Source organism: Mobula hypostoma, chromosome 13 (genome assembly GCF_963921235.1).
Source record: "Mobula hypostoma chromosome 13, sMobHyp1.1, whole genome shotgun sequence".
In the NCBI taxonomy this organism is placed as follows: domain Eukaryota; kingdom Metazoa; phylum Chordata; class Chondrichthyes; order Myliobatiformes; family Myliobatidae; genus Mobula; species Mobula hypostoma.
The window spans coordinates 58,806,382-58,820,352 of NC_086109.1; the positions used below are offsets into that span (position 1 = coordinate 58,806,382).

The window sequence follows — 13,971 nt, forward strand, 5'->3', positions numbered from 1 at the left end:
GTCTTGTCTCCCTTTCTCTTCACCATTTACACCTCGGACTTCAACTACTGCACCGAGTCTTGCCATCTTCAGAAGTTTTCTGATGACTCTGCCATAGTTGGATGCATCAGCAAGGGAGATGAGGCTGAGTACAGGGCTACGGTAGGAAACTTTGTCACATGGTGTCAGCAGAATTATCTGCAGCTTAATGTGAAAAAGACTAAGGAGCTGGTGGTGGACCTGAGGAGGGCTAAGGCACTGGTGACCCCTGTTTCCATCCAGGGGGTCAGTGTGGACATGGTGGAGGATTACAAATATCCGGGGATATGAATTGACAATAAACTGGACTGGTCAAAGAACACTGAAGCTGTCTACAAGAAGGGTCAGAGCCATCTCTATTTCCTGAGGAGACTGAGGTCCTTTAACATCTGTTGGACGATGTAGAGGATGTTCAACGAGTCTGTGGTGGCCAGTGCTATCATGTTTGCTGTTGTGTGCTGGGGCAGCAGATACCAACAGAATCAATAAACTCATTCATAAGGCCGGTGATGTTGTGGGGATGGAACTGGACTCTCTGGTGGTGGTGTCTGAAAAGAGGATGCTGTCCAAGTTGCATGCCATCTTGGACAATGTCTCCCATCCACTACATAATGTACTGGTTGGGCGCAGAAGTACATTCAGCCAGAGACTCATTCCACCGAGATGCAACACTGAGCGTCATAGGAAGTCATTCCTGCCTGTGGCCATCAAACTGTACAACTCCTCCCTTGGAGGGTCAGAGACCCTGAGCCAATAGGCTGGTCCTGGACTTATTTCCTGGCATAATTTACATATTATATTTAATTATTATAGTTTTATATTGCTATATTTATACTCTATTCTTGGTTGGTGCAACTGTAACGAAACCCAATTTCCCTCAGGATCAATAAAGTATGACTATGACTATTCTCATTCCCAGTTTTGAAAGATAATGACCATTATTTCTATCCAAATTTTCACAGTTGTTTTCACAATGATAGTAGACATTTTATGAAAAATAGATAATTGTCCACCTGCTCACCTTTCTGGAATAGTTTGATGGATATAATTAGCAATGGAGTCAGCTGCTGATAGTGCTTGGACTGTGTCAAAATGTTGTCTGCTCACTATTGCTCCAGAACACGCATCTACTGTGACAAAGAAAAGCCCCGGCTTTTCAAAGAGGAAAATATCATCATTTACCTACAAGAACAGAATGGCAACACTTTATTTTTGCCTGTAAGAAATGATATGATTTAATAAAATCCGAAAATAATTTATCCATTGGAATAATAAGAAAGATTATTTTTGCTGACATGTTCGGAAAACCAACCCAATTAGGGCACATGGTCAAATTGGTTAAAAAGAACTAAATCAAAAGTTTCATTGTTGGTAGCATGAGATAATTGCAATGGAAGTAAATATAGTGGAATGTCATTAGAATTAAGTCTAAAGTCCAGATCTGTGGAACAGACTCAATGGGATGAATTGCCTAATTCTGCTCCAATGTCTATGGTGAAACTCTATCATAATTGTTCAGAGAATACAAATTCAGTTTTTAAGGAAAAATTGGGAACTTTAGCTGATTATGACTTTCATTGTGTGATCTTGAAAATGACTGTTAATGTTAAAACCAGCTGGATAAAGAATGTGCTGGTTTGTCCGTCAGGCAAGCCCAATGTTTGGTTTTAAAATGGCACTTGAAGATACACTAGAAAGCCATTTAGTTGAATCAAGTACAAAGGGTCCCTACTATCTGCTGTTGGCAACTGTATTTATTTATTCATTATTCATTTATTGGCCATCCTGAACTGGTAATGCCCAAGATTCCTCTTCATGTGGCACTTTTCCATGTAACTGGCATAAATATACCATCTACTCTGGAATTTAAGTGAATGAAAGAAGTAGGGGTCCAAGTCCATGGTTTCCTGAATACACAGGTGAATAGTGTGGTGAAAAAGAATCCTTGCCTTCATACCTTGGGATACAGAACATAACAGTTGGGACCTAATGTTGCAATTTCAGAAAAACACTAGCTCAGCAACACTTGGAGTATTGTTAGCAGTTCTGGTCACCACTCTATAGGAAAGATGGGATTTGCTGAAGAGAGTGCAGAGGAGATGCAGTAGGATGGTGCCTGAATGGAGGACTTTAATTAGGAGGAGAGATTTCTTATTCATCGTCTGTTTTTTGGAGCAAAGGAACTAACCTATTAGAAGTATATAAAATTATAAGAGGCATAGACAAGGAAGATAGTTAAAGTCTTTTAAGGATCATCAAGAACAGAGGGCATAGTTTAAAGGTGAGAGGTAAGAGATTTAAAGGAGATTTAAGGGGCAAGGTGTTTTTTTTATATACACAGAGAGTGGTTGTTAATCTGGAATGTGTTGCCAAACTACTTTTGCACAAATCAGATCCTGGAATTTCTGAAGCAGTTGCCCACCCTTTCAGGAGATCTTTGCATAATTTTCAGAGCTCATCTGTTATTAGTTTGCACTTCTAAATTAGTTTCGACTGAACTTAAGAGGTTTTATTGTTCTTGAAGAAAGCTAGTGGAAAGTACAAAGTATTTATTGATCATCTACAGAACTTAATTAAGAATGAATCATAGTTTAATCTAGACTGGATAGCAACTCCACTAACATCATTCTGACCACAAATTATCCTTGTTATTATTTCATGTTCTCCAGCTTGCTCTAATAGGATTCTCATCTAGGATCTCTAATCCAGTATTAACTAACTCAATTGAATTCATCAGCGTTAAATGTAAATTACTGTTTAGGCCAGGTTCTTTTGGGTAGCAAGTTGGAGTTAGTAACCAGATCCTGCAAAATGAAATGAATTAGAATTATAACAAAAAGTAGTCCTTTACTCATTCAAGTCAAACAACTATTTTATCCTTAAAGGATAAAACATTGAATTTTTAACTTAGAGAGAAAATCAAGTTTAAAGGCAATCAATTTATCAGTGTTACCTTAATGAAAGCAAACTTATGACCATTTTGTATGTCTCTTCTGCTCTGTGATTGTATCTGGACTCTGATGTAGGTTCTGTGTGGATCACTGGTGATAGCAACCTGGTATACAACAGATACATTTCAATTGCCATAAATGTCATAAACATTTTGTATCATAACCCATTAATGGAAAACAGAAAAAAGAAATAGGCACCACATGAAATGATTCCTGGCAGCTACAACCGTTTAAAAAAAAAAGTAACAGTAACTGAATTTTTGATTTGTTCAAAGGATATTTTGTTGATTCAGCCCACACTAAGTCCGGATAGGTTCATTGTGCTGAAAAGGATCTCCTTTGGATTTGGTTACTATAGGTAGGAGAATGGGGTTCACAGGGATTTAGAGCTCCTAGTACAGGTAAGTAAAATAGTAAATATTTCAAGCAAAGAGTTTGTAATTGAGGAATACAAGTGAGGGACTAGTTTATGTGCAGCTTGTGACAAGGTGGCGTTTCAGCCTGCTAAGGGAGCTAATGGATACAAGATGAGTAAAAAGTGTACAATTGGATCTGGCAGTTGATTATTCAAAAACAAGTGATTGGAAAAAAGGAAATAAGACTTGGGGAAATAATCTTATAACAATGATGAATAATTAGGATCAAGAGAGCAGAGAAAGGATTGTAAAACAGAAGGGCCCCAAAACAAAATAAAAACATAGCATACAATTTGGTTTTAAAATGCATTAGGAAAAGGAGTCACAGAAGAAATGAGAAAAATTACTTTCCTTCATATAAAATTACCCAGTTCCAGGATTTTGCTCCATTTTTCAGTTGGATCATGGTTTATTTACTCCATGGTATTTCATTTTGCTAATCAATAGCAATCCATTAATCTCAGCCTCCCACATTGGAGATGGTGTCCCAGATATCCGCCACCCATTGTGGGAAGTGGCGCTTCATGGTCACACTCTTGCAAGACCGAGTTTGAATTTTGATTTATTCCTTGAGATCTCTGAACCACAGGTATTGTTTCTCTGCTTCATTCTATTTAAATCCCTTTATGATATGGCTGAAAGAAGGTCATAGTTGGGAGCTTAACAACAAAGGATATACTTTGTATCAAAAGGACAGGCAGGAAGGCATAGGTGGTGGTGTGGCTCTGTTGGTAAGAGATGAAATTACGTCTTTAGAAAGAGGTGACACAGGGTCCGAGAATGTCAAATCTTTGTGGGCGGAGTTAAGAAATTGCAAGGGTTTAAAAAAAAACCATAGGAATCATACACAGGCCACCGAATAGTCAAAATGTGGGGCTGAGATTGCAAAGGGAGCTGGAAAAGGTATGTAATAAGGGTAATGACATAATTGTAACGGGGGACTTCAATATACAAGGGGATTGGGAAAATCAGGTTGGTGTTCAATTGCAAGAGATGGAATTTATTGAATGCCTATGAGATGGCTTTTAAGAGCAGCTTGTGCTTGAGATTTCTCAGGGCAAGGCTATCTTAGATTGGGTGTTGTGTAATAACCCAGATCTTATTAGGGAGCTTAATGTAAAGGAACCCTTAGGAGGTGGTGACCATAATAGAACTGAATTCATACTGCAATTTGAGAGGGAGAAGCATAACTCGTATTTTTCTGTATCATAATGGAATAAAGGGAATTACAGAGGCATGAGAGAAGAGCTTGTCCAGGAGGACTGGAGAAGGATACTGGCATGGATGATGGCAGAGCAGAGATGGCTTAAGTTTCTGGGAACAGTTCACAAGGTGCAGGATAGATATGAGGAAGAAGTTCTCAAATGGCAAGGGTAGGCAACCATGGCTGACAAAGGAAGTTAAGGACTGCATAAAAGCCAGGGAAGAGGCATATAAGATAGCAGAAGTAAGTGGGAAGTTGAATGATTGGGGAGCTTTTAAAATCCAACAAAAGGCAAGTAAAATAGCTATAAGAAGGGAAAAGATAAACTATGAGACCAGACTGGCCAATAATGTAAAGCAGAATGCCAAAGGTTTTTCAGTTATATAAAGAGTAAAAGGGAAGTGAGAGTTAATATTGGACCACTGGAAAATGATAGTGGTGAGGTAGTAATGGGGGAAAGACAAATGGCAGATGAACTTAATGGGTACTTTGCATCTGTCTTCACTGTGCCAGAGGTCTGAGAGCGTCAGGAAGCAGGAGAGGCTGCCATTGCTATTAAGAAGGAAAAAGTGCCAGGCAAACTGAAAGTTCATAAGGTGGATAAATCACCTGGACCAGATGGACTACATCCCAGAGGCCTGAGAGAGGTTGCTGAAGAGATAACAGATGCATTGGTCGTGATCTTTCAAGAATCACTTGATTCTGGCATGGTCCCAGAGGACTGGAAGATTGCAAATATCACTCCACTCTTTAAGAAAGGAGGAAGGCAAAATAAAGGAAATTATAGGCCAGTTAGCCAAACCTCAGTGGTTGGGAAAGTGCTGGAGTCTATTATTAAGGATGAGGTTTCAAGGTACCTGGAGACTAATGATAAAAGAAGTCAAAGTCAGCACGGTTTCTGTAAAGGGAAATCTTGACTGACAAACCTGCTAGAGTTTTTTGAGAAAGTAATAAGCAGGGTGGACAAAGGAGAGGCAGTGAATGTCATTTACTTGGATTTTCGGAAGGTGTTTGATAAGGTGCCACACATGAGGCTGCTTAATAAGATAAAATCCTATGGCGTTACAGGAAAGATACTGGCAAGGATAGCGGAATGGCTGACAGGCAAGGCAGCAAGTGGGAATAAAAGGGGATTTCTCTGGTTGGTTGCCGGTGACTGTTGGTGTTTCTCAGGGGTCAGTATTTGGACCGCTGATTTTCACATTGTCAGTTATTTAGATAATGGAATTGATGGCTTTGTGGTAAAGTTTGTGAATGATATGAAGATAGGTGGAGGGGTAGGTAGTGCTGAGGAAGCAATGGGATTGTAGCAGTACTTAGACAAATTGGAAGAATAGGCAAAAAAAGTGGCAGAACGAATGCAGTGTTGAAAAATGTATGATAATGCATTTTGGTAAAAAGATCAATAGCGCGGACTATTATCTAAATGGGGAGAAGGTTCAAACATCAGAGGTGCAGAGGGACTTAGGAGTCCTCGTGTAAGACTCCCAGAAGGTTAATTTACAGGTTGAGTCTGTGGTAAAGAAGGCAAATGCAATGTTAATATTTATTTCAAGGTGAGTAGACTATAAAAGATAATGCTGAGCCTTTATAAGACAATAGTCAGGCTGCACTTGGAGTATTGTCAATGGTGTTGGGCCCCATATCTCAGAAAGGATGTGTTGTCATTGGAGTGAGTCCAGAGGAGGTTCACGAGGATGATTCTGGGAATGAAGGGATTAACATATGAAAAGCATTTGGCAGCTTTGGGCCTGTACTCACTGGAGTTTAGAATATGGGGAGACCTCATTGAAACGTACCAAATATTGAAAGGAACAGACAGAGTGGATGTGGAGAGGATGCTTCCTATGGTGGGGGTATCCAGAACTAGAGGGTACAGCCTCAAAATTGAGGGGCAACCCTTAAGAACAGAGGTAAGGAGGAATTTTTTTTAGCCAGAGTGTGGTGAATCTGTGGAATACTCTGCGACAGACTGCGGTAGAGGCCAAGTCCATGGGCATATTTAAGGTGGAAGTTGATAGCTTCCTGATAGGTCAGGGCACCAGAGGATATGACGAGAAGACAGGTGTATCGGGTTGAGTGGGATCCGAGATCAGCCATGATGGGATAACAGAGCAGCTGGTCTCATTCTGCTCCTATGTCTTATGGTTTTATGTTTTAATAAGCATGTTATTAAAGCTTCTAGGTCTAAGGGTAAACCACATAAATCTATGCCAGTTGTCCTCATAAATTGCTTAAGCCATGGCATTATTTAATTCAATTTGTGTTATAGCTTATTCAAGATTCAATAACTTCCTGAACTTTAATACCTCAGGAAAACATCCACTTCCTCTCTACCCCTCAGCATCTCATGCTTAAATTACCTCAATGCAGAAAGCATACCTGTGGAGCACCACACTGGCTGCAGGCAGCAGCTACTCGCTTAGTGAGAGGCAAGAGCTGCCCTAGATCACTTGTGTCTTTCTTTGAAAAACCCATTTGCAAGCAGGAGCTGGTTTCCCAGGAGTTGATATGTGCCAAGATCCTCACTCGCTCACACCCATATTTGGAGCAGTAACTGTGACCTTTCCGTACATGTTTTGCTTGGAGGATAATATAAAGAATCCTAACAGGAACCAAGAAAATTGAAGCAAATCATCATTATTGGCACAGACTGCACTCTACAAACGTCAATGAGAAGGTAGCTATGAAATGAATCTTTGGTACATTTGCAATGGGTCAATTCAGGGAACAATTGTTGCAAAACTGTTGCAATATTAGGTTAAGTTATTATTTTCCTGACATTCCTGCCAGACACCTAAATAACACCACTTTCCTTACATTTATTAATGAAAGGTAATAGCTTATTGTCTTTCCCCAGAGGCTATTAGTTCACCCCCAGCCCATCACTGGAGTTTCATATCTCCATTTAACTTGAATTGTATTAGCTCCATTGATAGGCTTGATAGGACTTTCTACTTGTCTAGAACATTTTGGGTTCCAGTACCATTACAGAAATTTGACCATAAAAACTTAACTGACACATCAATGCAATGCCAATGGGGGGCTGAATTGCTAGAGGTGCCTTCTCATGAACGTAATGTTATATAAAGATCCCACCGTCTCTCCGCTAGCACCCTTTCAGAGAAGTAGTGTTTTTTTTTAAACAATTGTGTCCTGACCAGTATTTATCACTCAATCTTCATTTCATAAAAGCACTGTCTGGACATTATCTCATTGCTCTAGTTAAACACTAGTTTTGTGCAAATTACCTGCCAGATATTTTACATCAGAGAGTAACTGTGCTCCAAAATTAATTATCGCATTGGTCATAAAGTATATTGGGATGTTTTGAACTTATACGTAGATAAATCCTTTTTTTCTTTCAACTTTCCCTGAGACACCTCACGTTCATGTATTAGATATTCCTATTTTTGAAATATTCACACAGAGGGAGGATGGAAGGTTTAAAAAAACCAGGAGGAAAGGAAAGAACAATGGCATGACAGTCAGAGGAAACTCGACAGCCACAGTGTGATAGGCCACGGCAGATGTAAACAAAAATAAGCCAAACAAAGCCAAAACAGAGCACTGTAAACAACCGTTTAAAAAAAATCCAAGTTTGATGGTGCTTACTTGAATGCACATACCATTTGCAACAAAATAGATGAGTTGATAGACACTAGCGACATATGAGCATGGTGTAATAGCTATCATAGAAATGTGGTTACAGGGTGACCAGGACTGGGTGATTGATGTTTCATATTATGTACTGTTATATATAACGTAAGCATCTTTTATGGGGATTGGTTGAGCAAGCCAGAACTTTTCTCTTTGGCGAGGAGTATGAGAGGTGACTTGACAGAGGTGTACAAGATGATAAGAGGCATAGATAGAGAGGACAGCCAGTGATATTGTCTCCAGGGCAGAAATGGGTAGTATGAACAGGCATAACTATAAAACGTTTGGAGGATGTCAAAGGTTTTTCCCCCCCCCACAGAGAGTGGTAGTTCCAGCAGTGGTGTTTGAGGCAGAAAAAAATTAGGAGCATTTAAGAGACTCTCGAATAGGCACATGGATGAAAGAAAAATCAAGAGCAACGTGGGAGGGAAGGGTTAGATTGATCCTAGAGTAGGCTAAAGGGTCAGCACAACACAATGGGCTGAAGGGCTCGTGCTGTACTGTTCTATGTTTTATGTTACAAAAGAATAGGTCAAGGGAAAAGGAAGTGGGGCAACATTGTTAATAAAGGCAGGTACCACAGTATCATTGAGTGTTGATATAAATGCACTTAATGGGGGTGATGTGAAATCATGAATCAGTTTCGATTGAAAACATGAATATTAGGGGAAGAAAGATGAAAATGGATGTAGTCTATGATCTCCCAAGTCTGAACATTCAATATGCCAGTTTGTAAAATGGGAAATATCAGGATTATGTTTGAAGGGAACTGCAATTATCATGGGATATCTTAATCTACATATTAATTGGATGAACTGGATTGACAAAGATATCACAGAAGAAGAATCTGTGGAATGCATCAGGGATCAAGACAAAGAGAGGTGCAAGGAAGAAGGAAGCATGATGTTGACCAACAAAGTAAGAACAAAGAAAACCTGAAAGCAGGAAAGATATAAATCAAAGCATTCAACACTATCTTCCTGTTCTGATTGGATATGGAAGTGATGCTGGAAAACTGGAGGTCTACTATTTAGGAGCAGTTACATAAAATTTTACCAGATCATGGAATTTACCTAATTTATTTTAATTCCACATTAGCTCTTTTAATGGAATGTACATCCATAGTTGAGCCAACTGCAACAAATACATTCAGACTCAATGGGCAATGGTGTGAAATTTAAAGCACTTAATGGAGAAGATGTATTACGAGCAGCTGACCCAACATCATCTACTTTTGTTACAATTATCACAAGCATCACATGATATGGACCTACCCAGAACTGATGTCAAAAAAATACAGGCTCTTGCTTGGGTATTTTTGAAGAATGCTTAAAGATGACGCTGCTTTATACCGCTTCACACTGTGTACTCTTCCATTCGCTCGTTGGTTTATATCTGACATGACTTTAAAAATTGTTCCTCTGGGATAACAAAGGCCAACTTGTATCCAGTCCCCCCTATAATATCAGTAATAAAATATAGTTAGCTCTCCTCATTACAAAATAGGTATTTCTTTTCCTTCTTTTTAAACCTCCGAAATATGTAGATCTATTTTCCAGTATTTTTTCCTATCTATGATCTGGATCACTTGGATAGCATGCACTTCATTAGTTTCTTTTAAATAGAAAGTGCTTGATGGTAAATTACATCTAAAAGATTGAGAGGTAAAGATGGGAACAATCCCAATGTAATGTCATCTAATCCTTATTTAAATTCCTTGGATCTGACAAACTACAGCAAAATTCACATAATCCGGCACACTTGCCATTTGTGTTGCCAGATCAGCAAATTTTCTGAGCTATTTTATGTTATTTACATACTGTAAATACGTCAATGCATTTTAAATTCCATTTAGTTTTACATGTTACACAACATTATAATAAATTTCCCGGTGAACTATGGAAGTTTAGAGAGAGTAGGAAATGGAATCCTCACCACATTAAAGAAAGTTGGATATAAGTGAATGACTGGGGTCATGGTGAGTTCCATGGTAACTGGTGCCTGGTGAGGCAATCATGACAAGCATGCAGACAAGATCAAGCAGTTCAGTTTCATATTAGACCAAACATCAGAATAGGGAAGAAGTGTGATCTAAGTAACTTTGACCACGGAATGATGATTTGTGCCAGATGGGGTGATTTCAGGATCTCAAAAACTGCTGATCTCCTAGGATTTTTGGACACAACAGTCTCTATAGTATACAGAGAATGGTGCGAGAAACAAGAAATAACCAAAGAGCATCAATTCTTTGGGTGAAAACACCTTGTTAATGAGAAAGGTCAAAGGTGAATGCCCAATTGGTTCATGCTGACAGGAAGGTGGCGGTAACTCATATAACCATTACTAACAGAAGAGTGTCTCTGAGCACACATGTCGAACTTTGAAGTGGATGGGCTACAGCAGCAGAAGACCATGAACCAGTTACAGGAGTTTACTAATAAAGTATCCACTGAATGTAAATGCAAGATGGAGGTGAATTTCTGCGGGCAGTCAGATTTGAGGGGAATGTTTGACAGACCCTTCTGGTTGAAAAAAATCAAAGGATTTAGTGAGCTCAATGAAAGTGATGTACAATACTAATGTTACTGCATGCCTGTTGGCTTCTAGCTAGACAGAATCCATGCTGTTATTTGGGGAGCAGCCATTCAGCCACTGGAAGAGGCTGCCTGAAGAAGACCTTCCCTAGCGACCTTTTGGAAATGGCTCTTTTCTAAAAAAGAATATTGATTACAGTAACTCTGAGGTTCTCTGATATCCTATGATTTCCTAATGTGGATGCTGTGGATTGATGATAAAGTGGTAATTACAGAACTGTAGCAGGGAAATTATCTCCTCCCAAGGCCTTATTTTTAGTTGGCATACAGCCCCTTTGACTTTCTGTCAGTTAGAGGTGATAGTAAGGCAGGACAAGAGGCTTCAAAAGGTTGGAGTCATGGCTGAGATCTTTAATTATTCTTCCAGCAGGTGTTTACCCTGTCTGTCCTTCACCATTCTTGCTTCTCTTGCTTAGGAGTTTGGGCTGTGGATGACTTTAACAGTGCAAAAGAACTTTCATGACATGACAGTCATCAAGTAGCCCTTGCACTTTCTCACCTCTTCTTTAGGTCTGTTGGGCCTCAGTCTTCAGCCATTTATAAAGCTGCAGGGATGTGTTAGGATTATTAAGATCAGAGTAGAAGTTCCCCTTGTATAATCAAAAGATTTTGTATTAATGGCTATGGTGCAATGGTTCCAGGTTAGTGTGAGCTGATATGAAGCACTACTAATTCCGTGAAGTGAATTGCTGAGATGCCAAATTAGCTTTTGTTTTCTTGATGGTGAAGTCCTCTCTGTGATGTTGGAGATCCACTTCCAGGAAAATGTACCCAACACATAGGCTATCTCCGATTTGTAATAGCTTACTTAGTGCCTCAATGGTGATGCCAAAGCATCCTAATTCTTCAGCTAGGAGAGCAGAGTAATAAACCAGACCTATCACCGTTTGAATGGATGTTTCCAGTGCATATTCTTTTAAGACATGGGTTAGTAAGCTACCACATGTAATATTATGGATTGAGGCTTTGATTTAATCGCATAAGAGATCAAGACCTCTGGAGAAGACTCTGTGGCACGGATGTTCATACATGAAGGTGCTGCTTACACAAGCTCACTTTATCTCTTACACTGTGTGAAAACTGAAATTTGCAGTAGGCTGTGCAACCCTATTCATTTCCATGAGCAGTTCAGAATAGTACCAAAACAGCAAGAAGCACCATAGTTGCTAATATATGCAGACCAGCAAAAGTGCTGGAAATTAGGACTTGTGCAGATATCACAAGTAAGTTCCACCATTAATGCTGATGTTGGGGTGTAGGGCTATATGAATCATTGTGGATTCTGAACAACAAATTTTGCTTTAGGTAATAAAGAAGTACACTGTACATCATTTTAGCAAATGGGACAAAAATAGAACAGCAGAAAGTATTGTACTGGGTGGGCCGACCACAACACTGCACATGGTATGCTGTTGACTCCAACATGAAAAATTGTTATATCACAGCCCTTCTACTTAAGATCTCTTACTCTTATTAGCTATTTCCAAAATTATACTTATATTCTTAAACTACAATGTTGGAATTTGACCTTATGTCATTTTCACTAATAGTACAGGCTTCTAGCGTTCAACCACTATCTCACTGTAGACAGAGACAATGTTTTGAATTAGCTTTGAGAATACTCCACTTGTTACCCATCTGACCTCTCCAAGGCCTAGCCTGAATACCTGAATGACATACTCTGCAAGTTCCCTTCCAACACTTTTATTTTCAGGATATAGCCCCTGAGAACCACCCATTTTCCTCTGCTGAGGTTGCTCCCACTGTGCTATCAGGAAGAGAAACCTAGAGTTTAGACTGAGCTTTTAATTAGATCATATATTTCCAAGCTGGAGGACTCTGATGTCAGGAATACTGATACTGATATCCTAGGTCTGGGATGATTGACTTGCAATAACCACTACCATCTTCAATCACTGATGCTCCTGATGTCAATAGTCATGGCTCTCACTTTGTCTCTTGAATTCAGCTCTTTTATTTTATGTTTGGATCAAAGCTGCAATGAGTACTATCTTTGTTACTGACAAGCAGGTTATTGTGAGTAAGTACTACTTGACAGCATCTCAACTATATCTTGCATCACTTTTCGATTATTAATAGATGGAATAGATCTGCTTTGCTCTTTTATAAATATAGCATAGCAATTTTCCACATAGTCATCTGGATGCTACTGTTGCAACTATACAAGTTTAATTTAGTCTGAGGGGCAATTTGTTCTGGAATAGAGGTTTTCAATACCACAAGACGGAATCTTGCCTGCTTCCATTGTCTTTGCTGTATCTTGTATGTTTCAACAATGTCCCCTCATTCTGCTAAACTCCAGCAGACACATACCAAGCTTGTCCAACCTTTACAGATGAGGTAACCTACCTGTTCCAATTATTAGCCTGGTAATTTCTGTTATTGGACAAAAGCAATGTGTAACTGCCTGGAGGATTGCAAGATAGGCAGAACAAGGCATAGCATAAAAACGTGGGAGTGGGCTATTCAACCCTGTGAGCTTGCTTTGCCATTCATCAAGATTATAAATCACCTCAGTAGTATTTCAGCTCTATAGTGGCATCCCTTGATATCCAGAAAGCTATCAATTTCTACTTTGAATGAACACAATGATCAACCCTCCTCCAGGGAAAGATCCTTCCTGATTTAGTACACTAGCCCCCTGAACAAGTTTATGTTTTTTAATGAAATTTCTTCTCATGCTTCTCAAGTATCCATGAGATAGCAATCAATTCTCAAGAGTACATGCAAAGTCAACTCAATATGTCGAATCCACCATCCCAGTAATTGGTTTTGTTGCACTCTCTCTATCATGAGTGCATCTTCTCTTGGATAGGAAGATCTAAACTCCACACAGTACTCCAGTCGCATTTTCACCAAGGTTCCATATTATTACAATTAGTAGCCACATTGTAGATAAAGCACCTGAATCAAGAAATAAACAGGGCAGGCAAACATAATACACAATAATGATAAGAGTTTAGTTTTTCTCTCTCCGTTGGTACTGCCTAACCTACTGGGCATGTCCCATGATCCTGTTAAAAGTAATAAATAGCAAAGAAGCATAACCACACCCTAACTGCCTCATAAACCTATTAAAATTGGTCTCACCAATATCCTCTTTGTTC

At 39.3% G+C, this 13,971-nt stretch overlaps 2 protein-coding genes across 4 annotated transcripts in view; both read right to left on the minus strand.

The window, feature by feature from the left end:
• The window catches only part of cemip (cell migration inducing hyaluronidase 1), a 211,304-nt gene that overhangs the window by 138,506 nt on the left and 58,827 nt on the right, over window positions 1-13,971 (minus strand). The gene's annotated exons all lie outside the window — the stretch shown is intronic.
• LOC134355616 (inactive cell surface hyaluronidase CEMIP2-like) overlaps window positions 1-13,971 on the minus strand; it is a 116,890-nt gene that overhangs the window by 11,090 nt on the left and 91,829 nt on the right. For all 3 annotated transcript variants that reach the window (XM_063065761.1, XM_063065760.1, XM_063065759.1), the window contains 4 exons: window positions 9,524-9,706; window positions 6,972-7,194; window positions 2,972-3,073; window positions 1,040-1,200 (listed from right to left, as the gene is read on the minus strand). In XM_063065761.1, the coding sequence (XP_062921831.1) occupies window positions 1,040-1,200; window positions 2,972-3,073; window positions 6,972-7,194; window positions 9,524-9,706 (669 nt within the window). The remainder of the gene's footprint in view (window positions 1-1,039; window positions 1,201-2,971; window positions 3,074-6,971; window positions 7,195-9,523; window positions 9,707-13,971) is intronic.